Here is a 20,863-nt window from a genome sequence, read left to right as displayed (position 1 = left end):
ACTGTTTTCTTATACATATGTTTTATTAATTAATTTGTTTGAAATGGGGCTTTTAATAAGTTTTGCCAAGGGCGCTAAATAATCTGGCGGCGGCACTGTCTACGCCTATGTCTATGTGTTTAAAAAAAAATTAACTAGCAGCAGTAACAATTTGTTCGAAAAATATCGGGAGAGTTTTAACATTTTTACCAAACATCGAGTTCATTTCAATTTTAAATTGAATTAAACCCCTGAACAGTTCTCAGACTTGAAAAAAACTCAACGTTTACTGACCAAAGAGCCTGGGGGCTGCCCCTCCCCTCTCTCGCTGCAGCGTGTCGTGACCGCCGTGTGCTATGATTGTGTCAACAGCGACAACAAAGATAATTAAATTGTTTTTGCGCTAGCGACTTTGTACGGGAAAATCCGATGCGAGTCTGGGGTTTCCCGATCGCGTGTTTTATTATCTGTTGTTTCATTTTTATCTGGACCACGGCTTAGGACTTCCTTAAGTTTTTAGTTAAAAATAAAATTTAACACGAGACTTTTTGGCTAGCAGTCGTGAGCCCTACCAATCTACCACGCCAGTTGTATGTTATAGAATAAAAAAAAATATTCCAGATGGTCATTCGTGATTTTTTAAATCTTTAAAAATTTCAAAACTAGTCACATTTCATTGAACAAAATTTAGGAAAAAATTTCTAGACTAGAAACTGCTAGAGTCGCCGTTTGCTGTTTAACATAATTATACTCGTACTATGGCAGTGCACTGTCTGTGGCGATAGCTATAAACAGAACGAGACATGGTGCGTCAGTCACTACCTGGACGTCAACAACACTGTCTATGCCTAATAAAATATGATGTTCTCCTCTGTGGTTTTGCTGAGACATGCAGAGTATAAAAACTAACGACAACAAAACTTCAGACTTTCATTAACGGATGCTTGTGTCGTAGATTTTGGGTGGCCTGAAAATTTACCAATACCGTACTGTGGAGAAAAAAAAATGGGCAAGACAGAGGAGTAGCGAGGGTGGGGGGGGGGGTGGGGGGGGGGTGGGGGGATGCGGACTGCACCGAGTGACACCATTTGGGGGGGGGTGACACTAAGGCAAAAAATAGCAAAATATATAGAGTAAAACTTGAGGGAGGGTGCAAATCGAAAGTTTGAGGGGGGTGCAAATCGAAAATTTGTCCACGGGAAGGGTCACTACGCCTTTGGGCGGGGGGGGGGGGGTTACACCATTAAGTGCCGCACCGGGTGACACCTCGCTATGCCACTGGGACAAGACACTATTGGCAAAGAAATACAAAAGCGTAAATGTGGATGGATTGGATACACCCTTCGTAAACCAACTAGCAACATCACCAGACAGGCACTAGACTGGAATCCCAAGGAAAGAGGAAAGTAGTTGGGTAAAAAAAAAACATGGAAAGGTCAGCTTTCAGTGAAGCAGAATCAGCTGGAATGACGTGGGCCAAACTTGAAGGAATCCTCGCGAACCGAGTACGACGGAGAGGTGTGTTTGCGAACCTATGCTCCACAAGAGATCTACAGGAATGATTATAAAGATGATGATGGGTCGGCGTGGTCGGGTCGGTAAAGCTCATGGTTGCTAAACCGAAAAGTTTCGAGTTCGAACAGATAAGACTCTATAGCTGGTGGTGACAGCAACCTTTCTAGGAGAGAAAACTCCAACATCATACATCTCTGCCTTGTAGTTTGTGCTTGGTTGGAGAAAAGGCTATGTAATCAAATTCAGAAAGAAAAGCTGGCTGAAATCGGAGTCGACGTTGACGCGTGATTCTTAAATTTATTGTATGAAACTTCTTTCAACATTAGAGTTAAGAACGAAGAGGGAGAAAAAGATGTTTTAATCACAACAAGAAAACAGGAATATGTTCAATTAATTTAATGAGTGTTACTTGTACAAGTGAAATCAAATCGTACTCTAAATGTGTACACTTCGTACCTGTACATAACTTTTGTACAGGTGGTTAAAAGACTTTGAAGCAATCACACGCAGACACATACACACATAAGTGACAGTTTATTCTACTAGATCAATGAAGGTTCGCTCTAAACTGACCATAATCTGTCTAGTCACATGGAAGAATCGATTCTTTAATTAACCAGATGTTCAACACTAACTGACTTGTAAGAGTTAGGGTTAAGGTTGACATGTATACTAAGCGGTCCCGCAGTAACTGGTCCAGAAAACATTCATGTCCTCATCATCAATACTAGGCTACTAAACCAGCACAACTAACTTATGGTAAATTTGGTATTTATATGGTTATTTGGTAGTGAACTGTTGTGAATATCCGCCAATGTTATCTAGTTTTAATGATGTCCGTATTTCCGGTGTGTATGGAAGAATTACCTTCCATATGAAAATATTTTATCCATGATATTTGCACTAATTATGTGGTAATAATTCCCTTCAGCTTTACTTGACTTGATAAATAAATTAAAATCTCCTGACATTTTGTATAGTTAAAAAGGAATATAAAAAGCTTGATATCATATTTTAAAAATCTTTGTATATGCCTGTTCGCTAAAGAGTTCTCTGTTTATCAATTTGTTGGTGCTGTCCCTTGATTACTAAAGAGTTCTTTGTTTATCAATTTATTGGTGCTGTCCCTAGATCACTAAAGAGTTCTCTGTTTATCAATTTGTTGGTGCTGTCCCTAGATCACTAAAGAGTTCTCTGTTTATCAATTTGTTGGTGCTGTCCCCTGATGGCGATTCTGTTGACATGCACGGGGATGGGCACGACGATCTTCGTCTTCTGCTGCCCGGGGGTCACCGGACCGGAAGTGTGGTTTGAGACGCGGGAGTGCAGGTTCCCGGCCTTGACCCTCTTCCATTTCGCTCGTCTGTTCTGGAACCAGATTTTAACCTGCGGAATAAAATGTTGAAAATTTCAAACTTGGGGAAAATTAAGTAGGGGATACGATTACTGTAATCATTTTTACCGGGTGAACCTTCACATGAGCGCGGTGATATTAAGATAATGTTTTAGTAAAATATGTGTTATAGATTCACAACAAAATAGAACCATGTGTTTCTGTGGTATCATACAGCGAATATTTATCTTAAGTGCAATGAACTCATCATTAATGTTCAAAACAAATTTAATTAATTAGCAAACTATGGCTAGAAAAGATTAGGTATTAAATAGACCATTACATAATAATATTTTTTTTTTGCAAACAGTGAATGTACAATGTACATTTCATCATCATGTCTACGTTAGTTGCCAATACACACGGAGCAGATGAAGTAGTGTTCATCTGTTTCAATGAACTCGGCATGCAAAGAGGATAATGTGGTCATTTAATCTACTGCACCATACCGCCTTTGTTTCCATAACTAGAGTCAGGTTTTGAATGAACTTGTAAATATATGGAAGGCCGAAAATTATTCTTCATGAATGATAGACCATTTGGCAAACGAAAATTTCTTTTCTGGAAGGAAGGGGGGGGGGGGGAGAGGGGGAGGCATTTGACTCGTACATTGCTTAGAAGTAAAACTATGGCATACATTTTGATCAGATTTGAAAAAAATATATGACTTACCTGAACCTCACTGAGACGTAATTGGAAAGCTATGGCAGACCGTTCCGTCAACGACAAATATTTCTTGCTGTGAAATTCTTTCTCCAGCTCCAGGAGCTGGTCGCTGGTGAAAGCCGTCCGGCGCCGGCGGGACTTCCCGCCCGCGTTCCCGTCATCCTCGGTCTCATCGTCGTCTTCATTGTCACTGGCGTGTAGGGGTGCATTGTTGGGCTGGGTGGTGCTCTCGAGTGTTGTGTCAGTCTGGGTCACGTGATGACCGTGGAGATTGATTAGGTTAGAATGGATGCTGTTCTTCTCGCGTGAATGCGACGAGTGGCTGGGGGACGGGATGGGATGGGATGGGGTCGGGGTATTACCCGGGGTGTCTGTTTTTCCTTCCATCGACGGGGAGAGTTCTTTTTTATTTTCCCGCGCGCGATTTCCCGGGGAAGTTTTGGATCGGGTGTTGTTATCATGGGAAAATAGAGGCGGTTGGTTTTTGAGTGTTTCGGAGATGTACACCAGGTGTTGATGATCGGAATCGGAAAGACCTTGACCTCTGTTGACCCACCAGAAATTCGGGTCTGGGAGTAGGTGTCGTGGGTTTCCCGGGTTGAAGGGGTGGATCATGGAGTGGTACCTGGTCGGGTCGTAGCTGAGGGGTGTGTTTTTAGTCGACTTGTGGAAGAGAGAATTTGTTCGTAGAGAGTGGACGTAATGGTGAGCTGAAGTTGAAAATGGGTGCAGGAAGTCTTGTGAGAGTTCCATGGGAGTGGGGAAACCCAAGGCGTTGGTGCCTGTGGGGGTGGGGGTGGCACTGTCGAACCCAATGTCTGCAGGCAGATCGGTACCGCTGTTGTGGTTTTTCGATGCGGCGCTTACGGAGTTTTCCGCGTTAGCTGGGGAACCAGGTTCAACAGAATCGTTTCCAGACGTCTGCCGGATTTGACCTTGAAATGTTCTAGAATGTCGGAAATCCTGGCTTTCGCCGTCTTCGGTATCACTGTATTTTCTTTTTCTACACCCCTCCGATTCGTTAAATTCTTTGGACCGATACTTTTCTGGAGAACTGGAATGGTCTATTTGAGAAAACAGATGGGGGTGGAAAGGTTCGTGACGCAAGCAATCCAAGCCTTCAACGTTTTTGTTCGTTGCGTCGTCTGAACGGGACGAATGACGCAACGTGATGACGTCACAGACTGGACTGAATCCCACCTTGTCGGTTCTGTGATCGTGTCGTGTGCTGCTCGCCAGAGACCGAATCCCACCGTAGGTGGTTTCTGCTCCATCGACGTCATCGTCCGACGAATTGAGTGGTAAAAAAGTTGAATCGAACCTGCGCTCCCTCGACGATTCACATGGCGATTCAACAGCCGGACGACCGGACGGCATAATAGCCGGACGACCGGATGGCATAATGGTCGAACGACCGGGTGACTCGGCAGCCTGTTCGGGTGGGTGAGAGTGGGATGGCGGGTAGAAACCGGAAGTTGAAGACGAATCCATGGAAACGGATGGTGGAGATGGTTGACATGGTTCGCTTGACTTCCTCTCAGCCGTGGACTGGTCCCCTGCAGATGGAAACATTTGAGAATTTAAAATATTATTTCTAAAGTTCTTGCGTCGCATAAGAACCAGTTGTCACAAAATTAATATACGGCTAAAAGTGTATTTGAGTTGTTTTAAACGTTTGGCTAGAGTATGTTATACAGAAGACATTTTAAGGTTCCCTGCCGGCTATAGCTTCAGAGTTTCTTCAAGGCATCTTTTCGGGTTAGAGTTACTTGTGCGTGTGTGTGTGTGTGTGGAATGGTGTGTGTATGTCTATGGTGTGTGTGAGGTGTGTGTGGTATGTGTGTGGTGTTTGTGTGGTGTTTGGTGTGTGTGGTGTGTGTGGTGTGTGTGGTATGTGTTAGGTGTGATGTGTGATGTGTGTGTGTGGTATGTGTGTGGTGTTTGTACGTGTGTGTGTGTTGTATGAGGTGTGTGTGAGGTGTGATGTGTGTGTGGTATGTGTGTGATGTTTGTGTGTGTATGTGTGTGTGTGTGTCACAAGTGTAGATTTAGGGATGTCGAGAGAGTTGCGTGTCTGTGTGTGATGTGTGTGGATGTCGTTGTGTGTGTTAGTTGGTTGTATGTGTTTGTTGTATGTGTGTGTCATTGTATGTGTGTGATTAATTAATTATGTGGTTATATGTGTATTGTTATGTCTGTTGGTATGGTGTGTGTATAATTATGAGTGTGGCTGAGTGTGTGCTCTCAAGTGTGTGTGTGTTTGCGTAGTTGTGTGTGTTTGTGGTTGTTCGTGTGGTTTAGCGTGTGAGTTTTGATGTGTGTGTGTGAGTGTGTGTTGCACCAAATGACTTTTGCTTTTCAACTGTTGCATTAGTTAATGTATACTTATGTAAAACTTTCAAAGAACGGAGCGATCTAAGCTGACTGAAAACACTTTTTCCTGCATAATCTCAGATGGATTATGTATAACTTATAATCGCCATAAGACAACATACTGGGGCCCGAAAATTTATTCTGGGCCCAACAGCAACGAACACAAAAGATTAAAAGTTTCAAAGATTATTCTCATTCAATTAGTGTTTTGTTTCCTAAGATGTTTGCACGCTTTATTTAATTGTTCCATGTTTTTTAGAATTAAGGGGAGATCACCTCAAAAGATCAATGACATAACACAGCTTGGCAACAGAGGAAACTCAAGATTTCTCTTTTTTCTTTCTTTCACGAGCAAACGCTCACGTGTCTGCTGAGCTCAATCGATCGTCTGCGTCACCTTGTCATGGTTTATTGACAGCCCAACTGTCAGCACGCGTCTAGAGGTCATCTTATCGTTTTGTACTTGAAAGGACCGGCAAATGTCGTTACTTCTGCCGGCTTAGCCTAGAACTTACAATGCAGTAAATAATATTTATGTTTCTGTCATTTTCGTATGTCTTTTTATAGAGAGCCGGGCGATTGAATACCGGGTTAGCGAGTTAATCCGATTTGGGTTTTGAGTTTTTCTAGTACCTGGCCATTTCTATCAGATTAGGCTTAGTGTTGGTTCATTCACACGAGAATGAAGAAGAAGAAAAAAGTATGGAATACCGATAGCGTTAGAATGGTGGAAAATGATGAAAAGAGATTTAACGTTCGCGTGGTTTTGAATGTTCAAAGAAGGGGGTTCTCTGAAGCATGGTTAAAGGGGGTTTCATCCAGTATGTCGCCAGTGGACGACGCTCGTCTTCAGTGAGTTGTGACTGGGGGTATTCACCGCAAGTCTGTTGGCGTTAATGGAGCCATCAGTGGGAGAAATAGAGGATTTGCTGTCGGTGTTGAAAGGGGGGGGGATGACGATGTGAAATGAAGGATTTGATCTTTTGTCATAAAGTTGGTGATGGTGGTGGGGTGGTGGGGGTGGTGGGGAGGGGGGAGGGAGAATGTCTGGGTTCTAACAAGAACACATCTGTGTGAAGTTGAAGGTAATCCTTGCATAATAAGGACGTGTAGATAGGTTGGTGGGTTGGTTGGTGAATTGGTTGGTGGATGCGTTGGTGGGTTGGTTGGTGGATTGGTTGGTGGGTTGGTTGGTGGATTGGTTGGTGGATGGGTTGGTGGATTGGTTGGTGGGTTGGTTGATGGATTGGTTGGTGGATGGGTTGGTGGATGCGTTGGTGGGTTGGTTGGTGGATTGGTTGGTGGGTTGGTTGGTGGATTGGTTGGTGGATGGGTTGGTGGATTGGTTGGTGGGTTGGTTGGTGGATTGGTTGGTGGGTTGGTTGGTGGATTGGTTGGTGGATGGGTTGGTGGATTGGTTGGAAAATTGGTTTGGTGGATTTGCTCTCGGTGTTGAAAGGGGGGGGGGGGATCTGGATGTGAAATGAAGGATTTGATCTTTTGTAATAAAGTTGGTGAAGCTGGTGATGTTGACTGTGGTGGGGGTGGTGTGGAGGGGGTGGGGGGGGGGGGGAGAATGTCTGGGTTCTAACAAGAACACATCTGTGTGAAGTTGAAGGTAATCCTTGCATAATAAAGACGAGTAGGTTGGTTGGTTGGTTGGTTGGTGGGTGGGTTGGTGGATTGGTTGGTAGATTGGTTGATGGATGGGTTGATGGATGGGTTGGTGTATTGGTTGGTGGATGGGTTGGTGTATTGGTTGGTGGTGTGTGATTTGTTTGATGGATAAGTTGGTGGATTGGTTGGTGGTTTGGTTGGTGGATTGGTTGGTGGATTGGTTGGTGGATTGGTTGGTGGATTTTTTGGTGGATGGATTTGTGGATTGGTTGGAGGATTGGTTGGTGGATTGTTTGATGTATAAGTTGGAAGATTTGTTGGTGGATTTGTTGGTGGATTGGTTGGTGGATTGGTTGGTGGATTGGTTGGTTGATGGGTTGGTGGGTTGGTTGGTGGGTTGGTTGGTTGATTGGTTGGTTGATGGGTTGGTGGATTAGTAGAATGATGATAAGGTGTGTGATGGTGCTATGATTAAGTGGGATGTGTAATGGTTAATTGGTTGGATGGGGCTAAGATGTCATGTGTGATGGCGAACTGATTAGGTGGGTCTAAGGTTGATTGGCATGTGTGATGGCGAACTGATTAGGTGGGTCTAAGGATGATTTGCATGTGTGACGGTGAAGGTGATTTTACCAGATGGTGGTATTTTTAGCTTGAATATAATAATGTTGGGATTTCTACAAAGTTAGCCCTGAGACCATATTTGTTTACACTTAAACCTCAAGCTGAAAATAATATAACCGGATGGCGCAGTCTTCTGTGGTGATTTCTAATTGTAACCTAGGAGTAACAATCTTCTTCCATTATATGAAGTCACAAAGTCCAGCCAGTTCTGTTAGGTAACTACTTGTTCAAGTTGGGGAATGTATAGACCACTAAACACAAAGCTGACAACCCAATCCATTAATCTGCCAAGGATGAAGGAACAGATGTAGGCTATGCTATTTTGTACTTTTACTTTTGTTTGATTTTTTTGTTTGAATTTTTTGTTTGAATTTTTGTGTTTGAAATTTTTGTTTCAATATATGTAATGGTTAAAGTATAACTGAGAGACTGCTTGTGATGTTATATGATTTTATGGTGTGTGTATTTTTGTGTTTGGAGTGGTCAGTGACAACTGAAGTAATGGGATATTTGTTGTTATTTCAAATGCGTATGTTTAGTCAGTGTCGCCAGTAGTCGCCATATCATCACTGTTTTAATATGGTGTTATTTTTTTCAGAGACAAATCTGATACTGTTGTGAATTACGCTAGCATTGATTCAGTTAATAAGTCATAATTAATGTTAATAATTAGAAGCAAAAAGTTGTTCCTATCGTAATTCTATCGTAATTATTTATACAGTGTATATGGGTTTAGATATTAAGCTACAAGGATAAAGTTTTATAAAAATCAACTCGGGAAATCCCTTTTCCCAACGTGTTGCTTTCTATTGCGAAAATCTTAATTCAAAATATGTAACAATCACAACCCGTAACTTATGGCCTACTTTACGGGCTAATTTGCTAGTAAAACAAAAAAATCAACAACTCATTCAATAAAAGTTTTTTTTTTTTTAATAGCTCGTTGACTTTTAGATTTTCTAAAAATAAATACATTGCACATTTATATATAGATCTATAAACTGTAAAAATAGTATGTAGGGATTGCCACAGTAGCTTAACCTCCCGTATCAAGCAATTATAACGACATTAAACTTTTTTAATGAAGACATTGACACGTCTAACGGAAGTCGCGACACAAGCCCAACAATACTAACGACAACATAAATCCGGCATAATTTCTTTTTAAGGATATCACCCCCGGTCCCATTCACGCCCCGGCGTTATGAGCTGATAGGCAGAAGTCGCCCAAGCGAAGAGAAGGCAATTTCTGGTCTGAAAGCCCTTTTTTCATCCCGCGGTCCCGGCGTGGCTTTTTGAAACGGGAGATGTCTTGGCTTGGCAGGTTTTTGTGTGTGTGCGTGTGTGCGTGTGTGTGTGTGTGTGTGTACGTGTGTGTGTGTGTGTGTGTGTGTGTGTGTGTGTGTGTGTGTGTGTGTGTGTGTGTGTGTGTGTGTGTGTGTGTGTGTGTGTGTGTGTGTGTGTGTGTAGATTGTCACCCTGTTGGAAAGTTGTTCAAGTGGCCGTTGGATACGGTGAAGCGGCTGGCCAAAACAAAACAAAACAAAAAATAAACGACGAAGACTTAAAGGGGCTTGAACGCTAGGCGGAAGTGATGGGAACCGCGCATGCGCAAAATGCAAAACATGTTCCGGTTGGCTTGTGTGTGTGTGTATGGGGGGGGGGGTAGAATATACTGATATGGAGGAATAAGTAGATTATTTTTTAAAGTTCAAATGCTAATCCTGCATTTTAAAATTAGAAATATATGGGGATTAATAAAACACGACTCATTGTGATGTGTATTAGTGTCAAATTACCCACTAAGAAAGAAATATTTTACCTTAATTATTACATTGCCAATATCTGATGAGATGTTGACAAGGAAGAAAAACACAATTTTTAACAATTTCATCTCCGATTAGCCCGTGAATTTAAATATTTAAAAAATCTGTGATTAAGTTTGCAAATGGGGGGGAGCTTGAAAATATTTTTATTTTGCCATTAAGGCTGGGCAAAACTAACTTTGATTGGCTATATAGAACACTCATTATCTTATTTTTGTGAACTCTGAATTCTCTTAGTTACTTCCATTCATTCAAACTTATTGTGATTTTCGAATATAGGTATAAAAATTTATGTAATCATACTAAATTTTAAAAAGATCTTTTTAAAAATATGGCAAAAAAATTTATAGTTACATTTATAAAAATTGAAGCCGTTAGGGGCCATCGATTATACTCATTTTTATATTTTTGCATCGAATATAAGCTCTTGAAAAGCCGTTTAGAATTATTTTATCTATTCAAATATTAAAAAAAAAACTGTCTTCAGCCTCTCCTTGAAGTCAACCGGAATGGCCAGGGAGAGTAAAACAATAAAAGTCAGAAAAATTGTTTTCCATGATAAAAAATGGTGTATAGCGTAGTATTGAATTTATATTAAATAATATAACAACCCCTATTACCACAACACCCTGCCTCTATTAATCCAAATTAAAAATAAAGGTTTGCTAAATTACTATTATATTACTTATAATTATTTCTTTGATTATTTCTAGCTTTAATGAAACCGGAAGTTATTTTGTACTTATTACACAAATGTTTTAACATATTCAATTTTGGTTGAAAAATGTGCTTTCTGGCAAATAAAGTTTAGAACAATTTGGAGCCAAAGTCTATTGCAAAAAATAAATATTGCTTTGCTAAGCGCAATTTTCTTTTTTTTTTTTTTGTTGTTGTTGTTTGCACTTAATTTATTTACTTCCCGAAACTATTTAGAACAACAAATACGTCCAATATGTAGGAAAGACGGATAGGTGGGTTGGTGGAGGTGAGTGGATTTGAGTGAATGTGAGTGGATGTGGGTGGATGTGAGTGGATGTGAGTGGAGGTGAGTGGATGCGAGTGGATGCGAGTGCATAGTTTCATGAAATGCTTATACTCAATTAAACTGCGCTTATCTTCAGGCTGTGTGATATCCCTATCTTTAGAAGAAGATGAAGTCAATTCAAGTACAGCATTTAAAAAAAAAGTTCAAATCATTTTGTCTTACAAAGATAAACAATTAAAAAAGAAGTGTGTAGGGTAGGGGGATTAAAGGGTGGATTAGCGTCTCGTCTGAATTTAAAAACTACAGAGCGCAGGGGTGGGGTGCTGCTATAGCTAAAGCCTGCAAGTGGCATAATCTGTTTAATTCGCCGAATTACGAAGATAGTCGTGTTTCCTTTCTTCCGCCTTGGGTGCCATTAAAAAAATCTGGAATGAAAAGTTGTCAGAAGGATGGGCTCTTTCAAGTTGGGATATGGGTCCCCATTCAGATCTTAGATGGGATTTTGAGAGCGGAGAAAATATTTTACAATGTGATGCGAAGTGTCAAATTAAAACGTGAAGATTGATAACAGGAATATAACAGGAACATAAAAATATAAGGACAGTGAGACAGCAATATATAAGAACGGCAAGACAGCAGGTTAGCATGATATAAGGACAGCAGGACAGCCGGAGAGAAAGATATAAGAGCAGCAAGACAGCAATACAGCCGGAGAAAAACATATAAGGACAGCAAGACAGCAGGACAGAAAGATATGACAGCAAGACAACAAGACAGTAGGACTGCAGGACAGAAATATACCAAGACAGCAAGACAGCATTCAGCCGTACACAAAGATTACAGCAAGACAGCAGGACAGCAAGACAGCAGGACAGCAGGACCACAAGACAGCAATACAGCAGGACAGAAATATATAAGGACAGGAAGACAGCAGGACATCAAGACAACAGGACAGACAGCCAGACAGATAGACAAAAAGACATTGAGACATCAGGACAGCAAGACATCAGGACAGCAAGACAACAGGACATCAAGACATCAGGACAGCAAGACATCAGGACAGCAAGACATCAGGACAGCAAGACATCAGGACAGCAAGACATCAGGACAGCAATACATCAGGACAGCAATACATCAGGACAGAAAAGAACTACAGGAGACCCAGGTAGCTGTGCAATAGTATCACGATTACAACAACGAAATAATCTGGCTAATAACACTTAGGACACTTTGGGGACACGGAGCACCAGGACAAGAAAGACAACCACCAACCTGAACACAAGACATTTGAACGCGTCAAAGACATCACGGACGAAATGGGGCGTTACGATATTACAAGGAGATCACACGGAACCGCATTGAATATCTAATGCCTATTTACATACATACATTTTTTTTCTGTATTGCTGTCTCGCATGACCATGCACAAACGATTAGACATACAGCTATATTTGTTTGCAATAATCGCTGACAATGATTCTTTAATCCCATTGACAATGATTCTTTAATCCCATTGATTAGGATTTAATGATCATGCACGTATCATGTAAAACAAAACTGGGACAGATTTACCCTGCCCTACCCCCATACGGCTTTATATGATATTCTAATAGATCGCCCTGATATAATAGAACATGTCTTGAAATTCCCCCCCCCCCCCCCTTTTCCTTCCTTCCTTCCCTTCTTCCAGGAATTAAGTTATAATTAGTATCTATACAATCTTCGTGGTTTGCGACAAATAGAATCCACTGTGCCTTCTCACGCCCCCGAACAAAATATAATTTAAATATATGCTTTGACCAGTGTCCGTCCCCCCGGAAAAACTTCTAGTTCTTCCCCCCCCCCCCCCCCCCCCCCCTCCTTCCCCCTGGGAATCAAGTTATATTTAATATCTGTACAAACTTTGTGATTTGCAACAAACTACAAATAGAATCTATTGTGCCCCCCCCCCCCGCCCCGGAATAAAACATAATTTAAATATATACTTTTACCAGTTTCCGCCCCCCCCCCCCCCCGGAAAATCATCTAGTCGTCCCACCCCCCCCCCCCCCTCCCCAAAAAAAAACAGTTTCAAGCGCACCCCAAGAGAAAATATTGTGAGAGAGTCACTGATTGTGGCAGTGAAAATTTCTTTTTAAAATCTTCAATCGGAATAACTAAATAACGGGTTTAATGTAAGTGTTCGGTTATAAGAATGTTTAGGATTGGATGATTCTACGGGTAAAGATAAGGCAAGCGGCGAGGGTTATGTTTTAACGACTCTATAGCTAGGTTTAAGGTTAGGCAATTAGTTAATATCCCGGGTAAATACCAACAGTTTAAGTCTTTACAAGTAATTATCATCCTTGTTGACTTTTACATTAGAAACGTAAAAAGAAATTATTCTGAGTGGTCATGTGACTCTACCCGGAGGCATATAGAAGACAATCCTGAAGGATATGGTGCTAGGGAGGAGGAGGAGGGGGGGGTGACAAAGGAGAAGATGGCTAAATAACATCAGAGATTAACAAATGAAGACGTTAGAGGACCATGACGTAAAGCGTTGTGAAGGAGTCAACATTGGTGCCCCAACTACAGTGGTGCTCTAACTACAGTGCCCTAACTACAGTGGTGCCCAAACTACAATGGTGCCCCAATTACAGTAGTGCCCTAACTACAGTAGTGCCTTAACTACAGTGGTGCCTTAACTACAGTAGTGCCTTAACTACAGTGGTGCCCTAGCTACAGTGGTGCCCCCAACTACAGTGGTGCCCCAACTACAGTGGTGCCCCAACTACAGTGGTGCCCTAACAACAGTGGTGCCCTAACTACAGTGGTGCCCTAACTACAGTGGTGCACTAGCTACAGTGGTGCCATAACTACAGTGGTGCTCCAACTACAGTGGTGCCCCAACTACAGTGGTGCCCCAACTACAGTGGTGCCCTAACAACAGTGGTGCCCTAACTACAGTGGTGCCCTAACTACAGTGGTGCCCTAACTACAGTGGTGCCCTAAATACAGTGGTGCCCCAACTACAGTGGTGCCCCAACTACAGTGGTGCCCCAACTACAGTGGTGCCCTAACTACAGTGGTGCCCTAACTACAGTGGTGCCCTAACTACAATGGTGCCCCAATTACAGTAGTGCCCTAACTACAGTAGTGCCTTAACTACAGTGGTGCCTTAACTACAGTGGTGCCTTAACTACAGTGGTGCCCTAACTACAGTGGTGCCCTAACTACAATGGTGCCCCAATTACAGTGGTGCACTAGCTACAGTGGTGCACTAGCTACTGTGGTGCCATAACTACAGTGGTGCCCTAACTACAGTGGTGCCCTAACTACAGTGGTGCCCTAACTACAATGGTGCCCCAATTACAGTAGTGCCCTAACTACAGTAGTGCCTTAACTACAGTGGTGCCTTAACTACAGTGGTGCCTTAACTACAGTGGTGCCCTAACTACAGTGGTGCCCTAACTACAGTGGTGCCCTAACTACAGTGGTGCCCTAACAACATTGGTGCCTTAACTACAGTGGTGCCCCAATTACAGTGGTGCACTAGCTACAGTGGTGCCCTAACTACAGTGGTGCCCTAACTACAGTGGTGCCCTAACTACAATGGTGCCCCAATTACAGTAGAGCCCTAACTACAGTAGTGCCTTAACTACAGTGGTGCCTTAACTACAGTGGTGCCTTAACTACAGTGGTGCCCTAACTACAGTGGTGCCCTAACTACAGTGGTGCCCTAACTACAGTGGTGCCCTAACTACAATGGTGCCCCAATTACAGTGGTGCACTAGCTACAGTGGTGCACTAGCTACAGTGGTGCCCTAACTACAGTGGTGCCCTAACTACAGTGGTGCCCTAACTACAGTGGTGCCCTAACAACATTGGTGCCTTAACTACAGTGGTGCCCCAATTACAGTGGTGCACTAGCTACAGTGGTGCCCTAACTACAGTGGTGCCCTAACTACAGTGGTGCCCTAACTACAGTGGTGCCCTAACTACAGTAGTGCCCTAACTACAGTGGTGCCTTAACTACAGTGGTGCCCTAACTACAGTGGTGCCCTAACTACAGTGGTGCCCTAACTACAATGGTGCCCCAATTACAGTGGTGCACTAGCTACAGTAGTGCCCTAACTACAGTCGTGCCCTAACTATAGTGGTGCCCTAACTACAGTGGTGCCCTAACTACAGTGGTGCCCTAACTACAGTGGTGCCCTAACTACAATGGTGCCCCAATTACAGTGGTGCACTTGCTACAGTGGTGCCCTAACTATAGTGGTGCCCTAACTACAGTGGTGCCATAACTACAGTAGTGCCCTAACTACAGTGGTGCCCTAACTACAGTGGTGCCCTAACTACAATGGTGCCCCAATTACAGTGGTGCACTAACTACAGTGGTGCCCTAACTATAGTGGTGCCCTAACTACAGTGGTGCCCTAACTACAGTGGTGCCCCAAAAAATGGTGGTGCCCTAACTACTGTGAGGCCGCATGGCCGCGCAGCTTACAAGCTTACAGGAACAATGATCTTACGAACAGTCCGCCTTTTTGCTTACAGCCTTTTCGATGCCGGCCTTTTTGATAGTCTTATATAAGTCGGCATTTTATATGTCGGCCTTTCTTCCCTGTCGGCCCAACTCCCTGTCATAATTCTGTCCGAATCGCTAACCTAACCCTAGCACTCACCCGAATTTTGATTATAACTTACTGGTAACCCTAACATCGATTTGACTCAAGAAGAACATAACTAGATGAGATTATAGAATTGTTGGCTATCGTGCAAGTAGGGTGACTAAATAAAATTATGACATGACATACCTGTAGCCTCGCTGACTGAACCAGTGGCTTCCAGATTCTCCACATCCAACTCCAAATCACTAGGACAATCCTCCGTGTCTTCTTTTGTCTCGGGAACATCCAAACCTTGACACCGGGCAGATGTGTCTGAAGGGTGCGGTGTCAACCTTTCCTCGGATGGTGGGTTTATTTTCCTCTTTTGGTCCAACTCACCGGTGTAATGTTGAGACGGAAACGTGTCGATTAAAAGGTGGGAATTATTTTGGAGGTTTTTGGCGTTGTGGTGTGGTGGGATTTGACGCTCCGAGTCGAATTGATCAGACGGTGTGTGAGTTAGTGGCGAGAGTGAACCGGATGAACTCGAGGATTGCGACCTTGACCGAGAGGGGGAAACTGATCTCGAGGGACGTCTGTGTGAAGACATGGTCGATTTTGGCGATGGCTTGGCGCGAAATTCGCCTGGAAGATTGTGGGATTGTTCGCTTGTTTGTTCGTAGTGTTTGTATTCACATCGATTGTCGTCTTGGTGGGGTGCGTCTAGTTGTTTTTCTGTTGGGTGGGGTTTAACAGGGGTCGACGGGGAGTTTGTATTCCGCTGATCGCCTGCAGAGGGCAAGGAATGGAAGATGTTCCGCATCAAATGAGGGTAGACGGCGCTGGTGGGGAATAGGGCGTCACTTGGAAGTCTCCTTGGAAACGTGGTCTGGTTGCCAAGAAACGCGGCGCTGAGACAGGGTGGGTTGAGGAAGGTTAAAGGGTGAAGACGGTGCGGTCCAAATGGGGAGAGGCCGAAGGTGACGCCGTTTCTGGAAATAGATTCCAGAGGTGAGAGATGTGGTGGGGCTGGAAAGTTCTGGAAATGTTTGGAGTTCCGGAAATCGTGAAAGGGAGAAGTTCTTTGGTCGCTGATGTTACCCGGGTTGATGTTTTTCGATGTCGTGGGTGGCGAAATGACCGGTGAGATTGACGGGAATAGTCCATTCGGTCCTCTGAAGGTTTTATCCCCCGGGTAACCTGACACCCCTTCATTTCGGCGTAGGTCAAACGGCTGCATGAACGTGGCCGTGTAGTTGGACCTGGCGGCCATGAGCGCGTCCATTGAGAAAGGGGCGGCAAGTTGGTTCTCGACTTGGCTGGAAAACATGGCCGGCTGGGCGACGGGGATCATCGCTGGTGCCACATAGCTTTTGTCTTGGAGAATCTTCTAGAAGGTTGTCATCCTGGATCATAGTTGTGTTGACTCGGCCAGTATCATGTTGACTTGATGCAGGAGGATTAAGTCAAGGAGTCTTGTTGTAGAACCCTGGAGACTACAAAAGAAAAATAATGACGTATCTAATGATAAAAACATGTTTTATTTAGTACCGGCACTTTATAATTCTCTGCAATCACTATTTTGAGTGCGCGGTGGTTGTTAATATACGTGGTACTAGTAGAATCACCGTCAGGTATAAGTTTAGTAAGTGTTGCTGATTCCTTGCAAAAATCACTTATAAACCATAAACCTAATCAAGACCATAAGTCTAACCCAGTCTTATCAACAGCAATTTCTGTCACATTTAATCAATAAGAAGCTGATCATTAAAAAAAAGATGTATAGAAAAAAATATAATGGATTCACATTTAAAAGATATTGATTCAATATTAGCAGCTATTTTGATATTGATTGTTATAGCTTTACCTAATGCACTTAGCTTTACATTTAATGTAATCATATTTTTAATATTTAACAAAACATTGAAAAATTAACTGTTCTTTCATAAAAGGTTAATGTTGCTTTCCTAAACTGAATGCTTCATGTATTTAGCCAATTGTGTATGAGCACAATAGTGTGCCTTTTACATGTTGTTGTTTGTGTGTTTGTTTTGTGTCAGGGTAAATCAGTGTTTCTTTCTGACATTTCTGCATCGGGGAAAGGGGGGGGGGGGGGGGGGGGGGAGAGAGGGGCGGGGGGACATTGAAACTTTCAGAGGAGGAGGGGGGGGGGGGGAAAGTATAATATATTTTAAAGATTAATTCTATTACGTTTAAGAGGACGGTAGACATGCTTCTGCTTTGCGGAGGAATGACTTGTTTTTAGAATTGTGTATGTTTATTGCTGATATGTCATTCCTCTTAACAAGACTCAAGCAAACACTTGGTTATCCCCCCCCCCCCCCCAAAAAAAAAAAAGAAAGAAAGAAAATAAATGTATAATTTGATAGAATCGGAGACTAAAGCCCACAATCAGCACTGTGACTTGGATCTTCTAGTCGGTACTAAAACCTCTAGAATACAACATCAAGACCAGCTGAACACAACTGGACAAAAGACACAGATTGACCACGCTATTCAAATATTTCTAAATCTCGCAACCACGATTATAATACACTGTAAATTAGCGGTCATAAAAAACAGGTCCCTATTCCTAATATTTCTAAACATTATGTGTTCCGTACATAAGCCTCCATCACGATACGACTGTCATTCAAGTAAAAACGTTGGTTGTTTCAAATACAGCTTTTTTTTTTTATAGCAAACAATTTTTTTTTAGAGTAGAAGAAGTAATTTTTTCTATAGGCTATGTTAAGGATTTGTTGTCTACAGTTTCGATCCGACTTTGCTAACTTATAGTAACTTTACTTATGATAAGTACCAAACCGAATTGAGTAGATACGGCAATCCCGTGGAAGTCTTAAAAAAAAGACAGCAAAAGGTCTCGTTCTACACATTTTAAGCTTAGGACTGCGTCCTAAAATACAATTTCAAAGAATAAAAGTGGGGAAAAATGACGATAAAATAAAAAGTTACACAATGTTAAAATACAGTGTAAAATAATTAAAAAACTGTTCGCTATACGACGTTCAATATGGTTGGAAAAAGATTAGAAAATGTTAAAATAAGGCATTTAACAGTTTAAATAACATGACAATATTGACAAGTTAGGCGAAATAAAATCTGATTAAATAAAGAAGCGCATAACAAGCTTTATTGTATTGAAAGGAAAGAATAAAAAGACGATACAAAAATGTGGGATTTTTTTAAAACTAGGAGACACAAGATTATTGTGTGCCGTCAACAGAGATCAATGATGCGCACGGTTAAAAAATGTCTTATCTGTCGACAAAATCAAATGATGAGATAAATCATACACTGCGCTTTGATATTTAATTTGGACTCACTTTTAATTTTCACTAAATGTAGTCTTTTAGACTATGTTACTATGAATTTATACTGTAATAAATCTCCGATGTTTATGAAGGAACATACACAACAAAGCGTATTGTGTTAATTTTGGCTTTTTAATTTATAGTAGATGCAAAAAAAAAAAAATGTGATTAAAAAAAAACTTAAAGCTGGAAAAATTCAGAAATTTAATATTTTAAGAATCAGTATTGTAAAAGTCGCAAATGTTCAGTTTAAGGCTTGATTTCTGTTTATTTATATCAACTTATTTTTTATATTATATAATATTTTTAATCAGCTTATATTCTGGAAGTCAGGTGGACCCTGTTATTCTATGATTGTTTACATTTTCATTGTGAAAAACCAACATTTTTTATTTCAAATTTTGTTAAATATCTAAATATACTAAAAACATGGAATACATCCCATCTTTAGAAAAGTCATACGCAAACCACATAATCAAGTATTTATAAGCACATCTGTTTTAAAACACAACACACAATTTTTAACATATTAGATACAAGTTCTCTCTAGAGTTTTCCCCGTTATTGCCATTTGTCTTACTTAAGATTATTCGCTTTTGTTCTTTAAATTCTTTAAAACAAAATTTGTTTTAAAGGTACGCTCGTATTTAAATTAAATTTACAGAGCATTGCCATACATTTAAACCATACTTTTATAATTAACTTACATACTTTTTAGTTTACTCCGAAACAGGAATGGGTTCAAAGTAAATAGATTAAGTTTTGGTTTAAGTCAAATTTTATGAATGTTGAGACCGATTAAAATTTTAGAGTTGCGTTAGTTAATTGAATTTTATTGCTCTGTTCTTGAAAGTAACTGGAAATTTTCTAAAATTCCGAATCAAGTTAATTTAATGTGATATTGTTTTCTTTTCTTCATAAACTTTAAATCATTTGTGTTGAATTAATGCTAAAGTGTGGAGGCTACAAAGGTTAGAGTTAACACTAACAAGTTATCTGTTAGTGTGAAGATGTTAAATTATAAATTTAATATTTACAAAATGTATAGAATAAAGTTAAATTTCCATTTTGGTGTTAAAATTTAAAGAATACATAAATTAATACTCTCAGGCAATTAGCGGGCAGATTTTTAATGAATCGTTCTATTGTTCTAAAAGTATTAATTGAAAGTAGTAAGGCCTAAATTGTTATTTTGTTTTAATTTAACACCAAATTACTAAATTACATTTACTTGAGCAACATAGCAGATCTTTTCCTCTTAAAATATTAATAAAATGTAATTTAAAAGTTTAATAAACATTGAACAATAAAATTACTTACAATTTTAAGAAAGTAGGATTTCTAAACAAATGAGTTAATTTGTTTGTTTTTCTGTTATTTCTCTAGTTCCCGGCAATTAAACAATCATTGTGTAAACAACATATTGGCGCGATTCACAAATGACCCTTCGAACACTGTCACAGCTAAGCTACTCCACTGTGTTTTTTTCCTCCTCTGCCGAAGTTATCATTTAGCTTTCCATCAAAATTATCGCAAACCAATTTGCTGAAATTGCGCTGAAACTGATTGGCGAGTCTTTTGCACTGTCGTCGGCTGCCGGCTAAATTGAGAGGAGTTATCCTTCGTGCCATTGATCTCCCCTTGCTCGTTGCCGATCACAGCAGGCGGTCGCTAGCGATACGGGGGCGGCCATTTTTAGAGCGACGGGGCCCGCACCCGGTGATCTGATTGGTTAGAACGGGAGATCGTTCAAGCGAGCCGTGTGCTTGAGTGACAGGTACTCCAACACCCCCTCCCCCTTTACCCCCCCCCCCCCCCCGGGCAGCTAAATGTATTCAAAACTAGTTTAAAAATTGGACTACGAAAAGGACCCGGTCCTGATTACAGGTTTCAGAATCCCCCTCCCGGTATGCAGTACATGTTTGACTCCTGGCGTCAAGGAGAATTTGTAAACGATA

The 20,863-nt window shown here is 41.4% G+C and overlaps 1 protein-coding gene across 1 annotated transcript; it reads right to left on the bottom strand.

Moving 5' to 3' along the window:
* Window positions 1–1,920: 1,920 nt before the first annotated feature.
* Window positions 1,921–20,498, bottom strand: LOC131954350 (uncharacterized). The gene is made up of 4 exons (XM_059317962.1): window positions 20,226–20,498; window positions 15,778–17,066; window positions 3,560–5,109; window positions 1,921–2,880 (listed from the first exon to the last, which is right to left on the bottom strand). Exons 2-4 carry the CDS (start codon window positions 16,922–16,924, stop codon window positions 2,677–2,679), a joined length of 2,901 nt encoding a protein of 966 aa, XP_059173945.1. The 5' UTR covers window positions 16,925–17,066; window positions 20,226–20,498; the 3' UTR covers window positions 1,921–2,676.
* Window positions 20,499–20,863: the final 365 nt, after the last annotated feature.

This window comes from Physella acuta, unplaced genomic scaffold (assembly GCF_028476545.2).
Source record: "Physella acuta isolate Inbredline_101_S28 unplaced genomic scaffold, ASM2847654v3 ptg000991l, whole genome shotgun sequence".
Lineage (NCBI taxonomy): Eukaryota > Metazoa > Mollusca > Gastropoda > Physidae > Physella > Physella acuta.
Note: the sequence above shows the minus strand (reverse complement) of the source record. Positions and strands in the feature narration are given on the sequence as shown.

Coding starts and splice junctions, on each gene's coding strand:
- LOC131954350 (XM_059317962.1), bottom strand. CDS start 16,924: ATGATCCCCGTCGCCCAGCCGGCCATGTTTTCCAGCCAAGTCGAGAAC. Junction 5,110..15,777: donor TTCAGTCAGCGAGGCTACAG/GTATGTCATGTC, acceptor TTCCATCTGCAG/GGGACCAGTCCACGGCTGAG. Junction 2,881..3,559: donor TACGTCTCAGTGAGGTTCAG/GTAAGTCATATA, acceptor TTTATTCCGCAG/GTTAAAATCTGGTTCCAGAA.